At 43.4% G+C, this 13302-nt stretch overlaps 1 protein-coding gene across 2 annotated transcripts in view; it reads right to left on the reverse strand.

Annotated features, from left to right (window-relative positions):
* LOC115198647 (TBC1 domain family member 22B-like) overlaps positions 1-13302 on the reverse strand; it is a 187693-nt gene that overhangs the window by 41182 nt on the left and 133209 nt on the right. For both annotated transcript variants that reach the window (XM_029760749.1, XM_029760748.1), the window contains exon 12: positions 10865-10992. In XM_029760749.1, coding sequence (XP_029616609.1) covers positions 10865-10992 — 128 coding nt within the window. The remainder of the gene's footprint in view (positions 1-10864; positions 10993-13302) is intronic.

The following is a 13302-nucleotide window of genomic DNA, read 5'->3' on the forward strand; positions in this document are numbered from 1 at the left end:
TGTGCATATACACTACATTACCAAAAGTGTGTGGAGACCTGCTCATCGAACATCCCATTACAAAATCATGGGCATTAAAAAGGAGTTGGTCCCCCCTTTGCAGCTAGAACAGCCTCCACACTTCTGGGAAGGCTTTCCACTACACATTGAAACATTGCTTCAGGGACTTGCTTCCATTCAGCCACAAGAGCATTAGTGAGGTCAGGCACTGATGTTGGGAGATTAGGCCTGGCTCGCATTCGGCATTCCAATCCATCCCAAAGGTGTTCGATAGGGTTTAAGTTCAAGGCTCCGTGCAGGCCAGTCAAGTTCTTCCGCACCGAACGGCAAACCATTTCGGTATGGACCTTGCTTTGTGCATGGGGGAATTGTCATGCTGAAACAGGAAAGCGCCTTCCCCAAACTGGTGTTCGATAGGGTTTAAAGTTGGCAGCACAGAATGGTCTAGAATGTCATTGTATGCTGAAGCGTTAAGATTTTCCCTTCATTGGAACCACACCATGAAAAACAGCTCCAGACCATTATTCCTCCACCAAACTTTACAGTTGGCACTATGCATTGGGGCAGGTAGCGTTCTCCTGGCATCCGTCAAACCCAGATTGGTCCGTCGGACTGCCAGATGGTGAAGCCTGTTTCATCACTCCGGAGAACATAATTTCACTGCTCAAGAGTCCAATAGCGGCTAGCTTTACACCACTCCAGCTAACGCTTAGCAAAGGAAACATATTACATGAAGCTCCAGACAAAAAGTTATTGAGCTGACGTTGCTTCCAGAGACAGTTTGGAACTCAGTAGTGAGTGTTGCAACCGAGGACAGATCATTTTTACACGCTACGTGCTTCAGCACGCGACGGTCCTGTTCTGTGAGCTTATGTGGCCTACCACTTTGCGGCTGAGCCGTTGTTACTCATAGATTTTTCACCTTCACAATAACAGCACTTACAGTTGACTGGGGCAGCTCTAGCAGGGCAGAAATTTGAAGGACTGACTTGTTGGAAAGTTGTCATCCTACGACGGTGCCACGTTGGAAGTCACTGAGCTCTTCAGTAAGGCCATTCTACTGCCAATGTTTGTCTGTGGAGATTGCATGGCTGTGTGCTCGATTTTATACACCAGTCAGCAACGGGTGTGGCTGAAATAGCCGAATCCACTAGTTTGAAGGTGTATGCACATACTTTTGTATATATAGTGTATTATGACGAGATTTTGTGATGTTTTTGTTTGTTTTAGACTTCGGGGAGTCTTTTTCCGGCTGTTCAGGAACACAAAAAAAATTCTGGAGGCAAGTTTGGAGCCGAAGTCTACGCCCCTTCGTCTGTGACTGATCAACAGTAGGGATTCTTCAATGAAGTCTTTGTTGTCATTCAACGAGAGACGACTCGTTATCATGCACATTATCTCATAAACAAATTATGTAAAATTGCACGACTAAGATCTCTTCGGCAAAAAAATCGAATTTAATGACAGATTTCTTGAGATTTCTTAGATTCATTCTGACTATTTTGAGGAAGTGTATATGGACAAACAGTACTACTGCTGCTTTTTTCTTGTTTTTCAATCGAAGGCTTTTAAAGGGAATATGGGAGCACACTCGCTCGGTTCGGCTAGGCGCCAGCTGCACTGAAGCATGCTGATGCCTTTACTGTGACACAGACGGTCTCAGGAGCATGTGGAAAGGAAAGGAGGGGAGGGAGGGACACAGACCGTCATAGGTCCCTCAGAGAAGGGGGAGAGAGTGTCGTCATTCTCAACTATTTTGCAAATGTATTAAATATTAAAGGACTGAATTACAATACATTTTTGGTTTTGTTGAGGAAATTAATCTGTTTAAACTCTCCATTATGGTATACTTTTTCAAGTTGTATAATTATTGATAATCACTTCTCCACCTTGCTACAGCAGCCTAAACTTCGAAGTTAATCTCAGTGCCTTGTCTTCAATTTAGTTACTGGGTTACTATATAAACCATACAGTGACTTCAGAAAGTATTAAGACCCCTTGACTTATTCCACATTTTGTTGTGTTACAGCCTGACTTCAAATATGATGAAATATACTTTCTCACCCATCTACACACAATACCCTATAATAACAAAGTGAAAACATGTCTTTAGAAAATTTTACATTTTGGAAATTTATTGAAAATGAAATACAGAAATATCTCATTTACATGTATTCACACCCGAGTCAATACTTTGTAGAAGCACCTCGGGCAGCGATTACAGCTGAGAGTCTTTCTGGGTAAGTCTAAGAGCTTTGTACACCTTGATTGTACAATATTTGCAAATGATTCTTTGTAAAAGTCTTCAAGCTCTGTCAAATTGGTTGTTGATCATTGCATGACAGCCATTTTCAAGTCTTGCCATTAATTGAATAACTTGTTTTATACTGAACAAAAATATAAACGCAACATGTAAAGCGTTGGTCCCATGTTTCATGAGCTGAAATAAAAGATCCCAGAAATGTTCCATACGCACATTTTTTTTTACATCCCTGTTAGTGAGCATTTCTCCTTTGCCAAGATAATCCATACACCTGACAGGTTTGCCATATCAAGAAGCTGATTAAACAGCATGATCATTACACAGGTGCACCTTGTGCTGGGGACAATAAAAGGCAACTCTAAAATGTGCAGTTTTATCACACACCACAATGCTACAGATGTCTCAGATTTTGATGGAGCATGCAATTGGCATGCTGACTGCAGGAATGTTAAGGAATGTTAGCTCTAGTCCTTTTATTTTTATCCTAAAAAACTCCCTTGTCCTTGCCGACAACAAGCATACCCATAACCTGATGCAGTCACCACCATGCTTGAAAATATGAAGAGGGTACTCAATGATGTGTTGGATTTGTCCCACACATTACACTTTGTATTCAGGACACAAAGTTTATTTCTTAGCCACATTTTTCATAGTATTACTTTAGTGTCTTATTGCAAACAGGATGCATGTTTTGGAATATGTTTTATTCTGCACAGGCTTCCTTCTTTTCACTCTGTCATGTTGGTTAGTATTGTGGATTAGTAATGTTGTTGATCCATTCTCAGTTTTGTCCCATTACAGCCATTAAACTCTGTAACTGTTTTAAAGTCACCATTGGCCTCATGGTAAAATCCCTGAGTGGTTTCCTTCCTAACCAGCAACTAAGTTAGGAAGGATGCCTATATCTTTGTAGTAACTGGGTGTATTGATAGACCATCCAAAGTGTAATTAATAACTTAACCATGCTCAAAGGGATATTCAATGTCTGCTTTTTTTTTTACAATTTTTTTACCAATGGGTGCCCTTCTTTGTGAACCACTGATAAACCTCCCTGGTCTTGGTGGTTGAACCTTTGTTTGAAATTAACTACTGGACTAATTCTATGTGTGGGATACAGAGATGAGGTAGTCATTAAAAAATTATGTTAACTATTATTGCACACAGAGTGAGTACAAGCAACTTATTATATGACTTGTTAAGCTAATTTTTACTCTTGAACTTATTTAGGCTTGCCATAACAAAGTGGTTGAATACTTATTGACTCAAGACATTTCAGCTTTAAATGTTTCAGAATTTGTAAGCATTTCGAAAAACATAATTCCACTTTGACATTTTGGGATACTGTGTGTAGGCCAGTGACACGAAATCTCTATTTTATTATTTTAAATTTGAGGCTGTATCACAACAAAATGTAGAAAAAGTTCAAGGGTTTGAATACTTTCTGAAGGCACTGTACATTACCTTTGTGCCCAGACATAAAATGGCCCCATTTATGTGTTGTTTTCTTCCTACTCAAAATGATTGGGGAAGGGATCATTTCTACACTGTAGACCCTACTTGGATATAAACCCCCACAATGGCAGAACAGCACATCTGAGAACACTGCATGTAGAGGATGTCTTTAATCACTGTTGCAGTAGCAGACATTTTCACTCAATAAGAGAAGACACACAGCTTTTTACCGTTTAGCTACGTATTAGATTGTGCGTGGGTGTGAGACTTGTGTGTGTACCGTGTGCGTGTGTGCATGTGTGTGCTGAGTATGCGTACCGTGTGTGTGGGTATACTGTGTGTGTGTGTGTGTGTGTATTGGGGGGTTGGAGATGAAGAGCCAGGTGGAGGATTGAGAGGTCCCTGTAGACAGGTTGTTGGCAGTGATCTTACGGTCATAACTGAGGGGAACAACCGAGGTTGTTAGCCCAAAGGTCAACCACTCAGGGTTTAATTCATGTCGCGGTCACTCCCCGCAGGCCGACCATTGATTACAAAAACTCCACTCATTCACCACTCAAACCTCCAAAAACTCATATCAGCAAGTATGAAGTCTAGACAGTTATTCCTTATCACAACCCATCATCCGTGGTTCTATAGTACAGGCAGCACATACTTCATATCTGCCAGGGCTTGCAGAGCCAGGGCTCAGAAGTGTTTTTGGAGAAAGTCGGCTATGTGATTTACTACCAATAATTCATAGGTGGAAATCAATTGAGTTTTATCTGCAGTTCATTTTTGGTAGGCAGCAGCTCACTGTTGACTTCATAAAAGCTGAACGTTTGAGGCCTTCCTGACTGCTGCTCTCTGGGATTACGACCTGGGAATTTGACTGGGTGAGTTCATAAGCAGTCAGAACAGTGATCTCGCGAGTGTATTTAAACTTCAAAACAACGCCATGAGAGTTTACAGGCTAACCACTTACTAGTATGGTCAGTGACTTTATCTTGCCACTAAGGGGCTTCTCCTGCCATTTTGCTTTATTATTACGTTTCATAATGTCCTCTGACTGAATCTACAACCTTCACTTTGCCTGTGTGTGTGTGTGTTCTCTCCCAGTCAATACAGGGGGAAGAACGGTAATTGAAGGAGAACAAGGGTATAGGTACACAATTACACCCCTCTACCCTCCGAGCGCCCCACCAAGACGTTGATGCCACAGTAATTAAAGTGAGTCATCAGGAGAGGAGGGTCAGCTTCCTATACATCCCATAATGTAGACACACATTTTATACTCCAACACAACAGAGAATCAATAGAGACACAATAAGTAATATCCTGCTATTATTGACTCCTAGTGTTATCCTAACAAGAGAGCACAACACAACAAAGTACATATATCAACAAGCATCTAAATCAATTGCAGGGTCTGATAGTGGTGGATATAGAGGTACAGAGGAAGCCCTCCATCTCTCCCTTCATAATTTCCTCCCTCTCTATAACGCTTTGAGGTAAACAAAATAAAAGCCACTGCCACTTGTCAGACCACACACACAAGGGCACACGAAGTCTGTGTGGCTCGTCGATAGGGCTGAAGTCTGTGTGGCTCGTCGATAGGGCCCCCCCATCAATCTATTAGAATGTCATTCCATATCACTATAAAACATTGATTAAGTGTTGTTGTCCATTAGTTTACACCAATTAGGGGAGGGGTGGTAGAGTTAGGGGAAAATATATCACAAATAAATATATATATTTAAAATAATATACATTTATGTAAAATACACTGCTCAAAAAAATAAAGGGAACACTTAAACAACACAATGTAACTCCAAGTCAATCACACTTCTGTGAAATCAAACTGTCCACGTAGGAAGCAACACTGATTGACAATACATTTCACATGCTGTTGTGCAAATGGAATAGACAACAGGTGGAAATTATAGGCAATTAGCAAGACACCCCCAATAAAGGAGTGGTTCTGCAGGTGGGGACCACAGACCACTTCTCAGTTCCTATGCTTCCTGGCTGATGTTTTGATCACTTTGAACGCTGGCGGTGCTTTCACTCTAGTGGTAGCATGAGACGGAGTCTACAACCCACACAAGTGGCTCAGGTAGTGCAGCTCATCCAGGATGGCACATCAATGCCAGCTGTGGCAAGAAGGTTTGCTGTGTCTGTCAGCGTAGTGTCCAGAGCATGGAGGCTCTACCAGGAGACAGGCCAGTACATCAGGAGACGTGGAGGAGGCCGTAGGAGGGCAACAACCCAGCAGCAGGACCGCTGCCTCCGCCTTTGTGCAAGGAGGAGCAGGAGAAGCACTGCCAGAGCCCTGCAAAATTACCTCCAGCAGGCCACAAATGTGCATGCGTCTGCTCAAACGGTCAGAAACAGACTCCATGAGGGTGGTATGAGGGCCCGACGTCCACAGGTGGGGGTTGTGCTTACAGCCCAACACCGTGCAGGACGTTTGGCATTTGCCAGAGAACACCAAGATCGACAAATTCGCCACTGGCGCCCTGTGCTCTTCACAGATGAAAGCAGGTTCACACTAAGCACGTGACAGATGTGACAGAGTCTGGAGACGCCGTGGAGAACGTTCTGCTGCCTGCAACATCCTCCAGCATGACCGGTTTGGCGGTGGGTCAGTCATGGTGTGGGGTGGCATTTCTTTGGGGGGCCGCACAGCCCTCCATGTGCTCGCCAGAGGTAGCCTGACTGCCATTAGGTACCGAGATGAGATCCTCAGACCCCTTGTGAGACCATATGCTGGTGCGGTTGGCCCTGGGTTCCTCCTAATGCAAGACAATGCTAGACCTCATGTGGCTGGAGTGTGTCAGCAGTTCCTGCAAGAGGAAGGCATTGATGCTATGGACTGGCCCGCCCGTTCCCTAGACCTGAATCCAATTGAGCACATCTGGGACATCATGTCTCGCTCCATCCACCAATGCCACGTTGCACCACAGACTGTCCAGGAGTTGGCGGATGCTTTAGTCCAGGTCTGGGAGGAGATCCCTCAGGAGACCATCCGCCACCTCATCAGGAGCATGCCCAGGCGTTGTAGGGAGGTCATACAGGCACGTGGAGGCCACACACACTACTGAGCCTCATTCTGACTTGTTTTAAGGACATTACATCAAAGTTGGATCAGCCTGTAGTGTGGTTTTCCACTTTAATTTTGAGTGTGACTCCAAATCAAGACCTCCATGTGTTGATAAATTGGATTTCCATTGATTATTTTTGTGAGATTTTGTTGTCAGCACATTCAACTATGTAAAGAAAAAAGTATTTAATAAGATTATTTCTTTCATTCAGATCTAGGATGTGTTGTTTAAGTGTTCCCTTTATTTTTTTGAGCAGTATATATATACAGTTGAAGTCGGAAGTTTACATACACCTTAGCCAATTACATATAAACTCAGTTTTTCACAATTCCTGACATTTCATTCTAGTAAAAATCCCCTGTCTTAGGTCAGTTAGGATCACCACTTTATTTTAAGAATGTGAAATGTCAAAATAATAGTAGAGAGAATGATTTATTTCAGCTTTTATTTCTTTCAACACATTCCCAGTGGGTCAGAAGTTTACATACACTCAATTAGTATTTGGTAGCATTGCCTTTAAATTGTTTAACTTGGGTAAAAAAATTTGGGTAGCCTTCCACAAGCTTCCCACAATAAGTTGGGTGAATTTTGGCCTATTCCTCCTGACAAAGCTGGTGTAACTGAGTCAGGTTTGTAGGGCTCCTTGCTTGCACATGGTTTTTCAGTTCTGCCCACACATTTTCTATAGGATTGAGATCAGGGCTTTGCGATGGCCACTCCAATACCTTGACTTTGTTGTCCTTAAGCCATTTTGCCACAACTTTGGAACTATGCTTGGGGTCATATTCCATTTGGAAGACCCATTTGCGACCAAGCTTTAACTTCGGGCCTGATCTCTTGAGATGTTGCTTCAATATATATACACATAATTTTCCTCCCTCATGATGCCATCTATTTTGTGAAGTGCACCAGCCCCTCCTGCAGCAAAGCACCCCCACAACATGATGCTGCCAACCCCGTGCTTCATGGTTGGGATGGTGTTCTTTGGCTTGCAAGCGTCCCCCTTTTTCCTCCAAACATAACGATGGTCATAATGGCCAAACAGTTCTATTTTTGTTTCATCAGACCAGAGGACATTTCTCCAAAAAGTACAATCTTTATCCCCATGTGCAGTTGCAAACCGTAGTCTGGCTATTTTATGGCGGTTTTGGAGCAGTGGCTTCTTCCTTGCTGAGTGGCCTTTCAGGTTATGTAAATATAGGACTCGTTTTTACTGTGGATATAGATACTTTTGTACCTGTTTCCTCCAGCATCTTCACAAGGTCCTTTGCTGTTGTTCTGGGATTGATTTGCACTTTTCGCACCAAAGTATGTTCATCTCTAGGAGACATAACGCGTCTCCTTCCTGAGCAGTTTGACGGCTGTGTGGTCCCATGGTGTTTATACTTGCGTACTATTGTTTGTACAGATAAACGTGGTACCTTAAGACGTTTGTAAGTTGCTCCCAAGGATGAACCAGACTTGTGGAGGTCTACAATTTATTTTCTGAGGTCTTGGCTGATTTCTTTTAATTTTCCCATGATGTCAAGCAAAGAGGCACGGAGTTTGAAGGTAGGCCTTAAAATACATCCACAGGTACAACTCCAATTGACTCAAATTATGTCAATTAGCCTATCAGAAGCTCTAAAGCCATGACATCATTTTCAGGAATTTTCCAAGCTGTTTAAAGGCACAGTCAACTTAGTGTATGTAAACTTCTGACCCACTGGAATTGTGATACAGTGAATTATAAGTTAAATCATCTGTCTGTAAACAATTGTTGGAAAAATTACTTGTGTCATGCACAAAGTAGATGTCCTAACCGACTTGCCAAAACTATAGTTTGTTAACAAGAAATGTTTGGAGTGGTTGAAAAACGAGTTTTAATGACTCCAACCTAAGTGTATGGAAACTTCTGACTTCAACTGTATGTGTGTTTCCCGTCCTTCATGAGATCACCAAATGAAACACACTCGACATGACTGTCCCTTAAGCGTCCATGGACCATTCCCACATTCTCAAAAATAGAAATATTGTTTAATTATTCAAGCTGTTGATGTCCAAGGGTCTCTCTGTGTTCCACAGTTTACATTCCAATCTCGAACACTACAGAGCATAGCGGCAGCGTATTTTATGACCGCCCATAAAACAGAGAGAGAGAGCATGCTGTAGAGTGGACCCACTGTAACCTGATCCTTCAGATCATCATAGGAGAGTTATGACAGTAACTAGGCTTCTCCAAAACTGCACTCTGATGCCTACCAAACTTGCCAACAGCCAGTAGCTAATAGTGGGTACTCAGCACCCTGTTGTCTCTCTAATCACTCTGACATCAATGCAAATGCAACGGAATTCAAATCGAACACTTTGTGAGACCCTGAGTTTGAGTGGAATAGGGTTACTTGTTGCGCAGCGAGTCAGACTATGCTATGCATTTGAGTGAGAAAACAGAGTTTTGATGTCCTCCATTAAAAAAAAGGAGGATCCCATCAGCTTCCTATAGGCTAGGCCTACTATATATTTACTTTGAAACGTTCCTAATATTAAGCACACTGCTTCTCTTTACAACTGGAGTAGTCTACCTGGCTGGCAAGAAAATGAACTGCAGGAAAAGCGTCCTGAATTCACTATTCAAGTGCAAACGGATGGTGTCTTTTTTACCGTGTCCCTGTCCCGACAGGTGCATGATAATGGCCCATTCCAAATGGTCCACAGGGATGCTGGCCCATATTGACTCCAATGCTTCCCAAAGTTGTATCAAGTTGTCTGGATGTCCCTTGGACCATTCTTGATACACACGTGAAATTGTTGAGCGTGAAAAACCCAGCAGGGTTGAAGTTCTTGACACAAACCGGTCCGCCTGGCACGAACTACCATTCCCCATTCAAAGGCACTTAAATCTTTTCTCTTAACCATTCACCCTCTGAAAGGCACACATAACTCAATCCATGTCTCAATTGTCTCAAGGTTTAAACCTTCTTTAACCTGTCTCCTCCCCTCCATCTACACTGATTGAAGTGGATTTAACAAGTGACATCAATAAGGGATCATAGCTTTGATCTTGATTCACCTGGTCAGTCAATGTTTTGCATACTCAGTGTATAGTGCACTACTTTTGATTAGGACCCATAGGGATCTGGTGAAACATAGGGATTAGGGTGCCATTTGGGAGATAACCAAGGTAGTAACACTTTATGGTTTAATTAGGAAGTAGAATAGAGAGAGGGTGCTGTCTTTTTATGTCCTTACAAAACGCCTTCCTTGGCTCAGTGCTGTGCTGTTGCATGGTGTATTATACTGTACGTGACGGAACAAAGGAGAGTAGTTTGTTAGATAACAGCCTACCTGTGGCCTAGGGTGTTCTAGCGTTTAAGTAGCTCCCTCTGGAGCACATGTACAATAAAAAAAAGAGAAAAAAAAGAAAAGATAACAGGCTACCTTAGATGATGCACTGCTGAGGCAAAGGAACACAATACAGGACACATACACCTGCTTCCTACATAGAACCAGTCCTTCAGTGCCGCAGTCATATTTATCTCTCCGATACTTCATGGATCAATTCATGTCATTGACGAACCCTCAAGTCCACCGCCAGTTTATAGTCAGACAGAAAAGCAGCAGACACTGTGGCCCTTCAGGGCCAAGCCACAGAGTTCTGCACCATTGTCCTATTGCAGCCTTTCAAAGGCAAGCTAGGTCCTACAATCTGAGGGGAGGGATGGGAAGAAGTAGAGGAGTTATAAAGGATGGTTTGTTAACAAGGCTTTTGTTTAGTAATAGTTCAGTGGTGTTGAGGCACGGGCTCATTGCTCTGAGCTGCTGACAGACAGAGATTGAGAGATAAAGAGCTAGAGGCACAGACCACAGAGGAGAGGACTGACAGAGATTGATGACCTCTGCTGGATAGGGTCTTATGAAGGAACACAATGGGAGAATAATACACACACGATGCGCTGTGAGTGAGTGAAATGTGACAATTTGTGTGAATGCATGTGAGCATTTTGTGTGTGTTCCTGCGCGCGCACACGCGTGTGTGTACCCACAGTATGTGTGCGTGTGTACGTGTGTGTTTGTGGTGTGTGTGTACCTGGTAGGTGTCCCAGAGGCGTATAGTGCAGCGTAACGGCAGCTCTCTCATCAGCAGGTTGTTCATCCAACGGAAGGCAAACTGGAGATACTCCACTTCATACTGCTGCATGTGGACGTGCACCATTTCTGAAACACACCCATACACACAGACTCGTTAAACTGAAACACACACACTTCCGTCAAACAATGATCAACGCACACACAAACAGTATGCACACACACACCCGTCAGACACTGATGAACACACACATGCGCAATTCACATGGACAGCCACTGATAATCTTCTGATAACCACAGCACACACACACACACAGACACACCTTTCTCTTTCCACCGATGATGGCTGGGCGGTCAGACAATACAGCAGTAATTGCATAGCTGTCAGTGGACCTCTCAAAGAACATTAAAGCTACTATAGAGCTAGGGAGAAAGACAGCATTATAACAGTGTGTGTTTCGTGCATGCGTGCGTGTGGGTGTGTGTGTGTATTACTGGGAGTGATTGACACTGGGAGCAGGGAGGGAGAGACGAAAGACCGCAACCAACCAAGCCGACTTGTGCTATAGTAGACTAATAGCTGCCATTGCTAGGTTATTTATCATCAAATATGATTACGTAGTACCAGTCTTGACTGCATCAAACCGGGAGAAGCTAGTTAACCTAGCTAAAGTTAGGTAGCTAGGCAAAATTGAGGGTAGAGTACATGCGCTTTCGCATCCAACAGTTACAAATAACTCCATTTAGAATATTAAGTAGCAGCCTACCTGTTGGCTCTTGGTCGTTGTATTCTATACCTCTCTTTTAACTTCATCTTCCATTGATTAGATACACTATATACGCAAAATTATGTGAGACACCCGTTTAAATTACTGGATTTGGCTATTTCAGTCACACCAGTTTCTAAAAGGTGTATAAAACCGAGCACACAGCCATGCAATCTCCATAGAAACATTGTAGAATGGCCTTTCTGAAGAGCTCAGTGACTTCCAATGTGGCACGGTCATAGGATGCCACCTTTCAAACAAGTTAGCTTGTCAAATGTATGTCCTGTTAGAGCTGCCCCAGTCAACTGTAAGTGTTGTTACTGTGAAGTGGAAAGGTCTAGGAGCAACAACGGCTCAGCCGCGAAGTGGTAGGCCACACAAGCTTACAGAACGGGGCCGCCGAGTGCTGAAGCGCGTAGCGAGAAAAAATTGCCTGCCCTCGATTGCAACACTCACTAACGAGTTCCAAACTGCCTCTGGAAGCAACGTCATCACAAGAACTGATCGTCAGGAGCCTCATGAAATGGGTTTCCATGGCTGAGCATCAATTACGTTGTAGACAATTCTGTGCTTCCAACTTTGTGGCAAATGTTTGGGGAAGGCCCTTTCCTGTTTCCGCATGACAATGCCCCCTGTGCACAAAGCGAGGTCCATACAGAAATGGTTTGTTAAGATCGGTGTGGAAGAACTGGTCTGCACAGAGCCCTGACCTCAACCCCATCGAACACCTTTGGGATGAATTGGAACGCAGACTGCGAGCCAGGTCTAATCAGCCAATATCAGTGCCCAACTTCATTAATGCACTTGTGGCTGAATGGAAGCAATTCCCCGCAGCAATATTCCAACATCTAGTGGAAAGTCTTCCCAGAAGAATGGAGGCTATTATATTAGCAAAGGGGGGACCAACTCCATATTAATGAGCAGGTGTCCACATACTTTTGGTCATGTAGTGTATCTCCTAACTTTTGCCACACACACAAGGCTTTATGACTGTAGCCTATTGCCACTTTGATGACTTATGATTGGCCAACAACAAGCTACAAGCGTCACACTCCACTTGTGAAAAGCAAGAGCAGCAGCATAAATGATCAAATGTCTCTCGCTCTCTCTCTACTGCAGCAGTCACGTTCGGGATCTGTACGGGCCCTTCCGGACTAGTCAGCTAAAATTACACATACCTGAGACCCGCGACAATCATATCAGATCCGACCCGTTACATTATTTAGAGTTCTGTATCCGGAACGACTCGTGTCCCGGATTAGGTCTTGGGTACAGGTGGATCTGTGAAGACCTCTAGTGTGCATAAATCAGAGACTCAGACACAGCCAATCAGTTTGTTTGCATCAACAGAGTGACCAGGGGAGTGCAACTAGTTTTTCTTCACACACAATAAATTAATGCAACACATTCGGCAGAAAATAGCTTCATTTTCATCAGATGAAAAGAGAAGTGCCACACTATTTAGCCAGCAGCCACACATAAGTACATTAGCTTACAGGGGGAAAAAACAAGGTATATTTTGCAAAAACGATGCACGGCCATCCGATTCCTCATGTTTATCATAGAAGAATGTAGCCAGCTACATTTCCTAAAGTTTTGCTTAAAGTTCATCTTGCATTTTAACTACCCGGAGAAAAGCACGCATTAACGTGACCCCTGCTGTACCGATCAC

Source organism: Salmo trutta, chromosome 8, assembly GCF_901001165.1.
Source record: "Salmo trutta chromosome 8, fSalTru1.1, whole genome shotgun sequence".
NCBI classification, from domain to species: Eukaryota; Metazoa; Chordata; class Actinopteri; order Salmoniformes; family Salmonidae; genus Salmo; species Salmo trutta.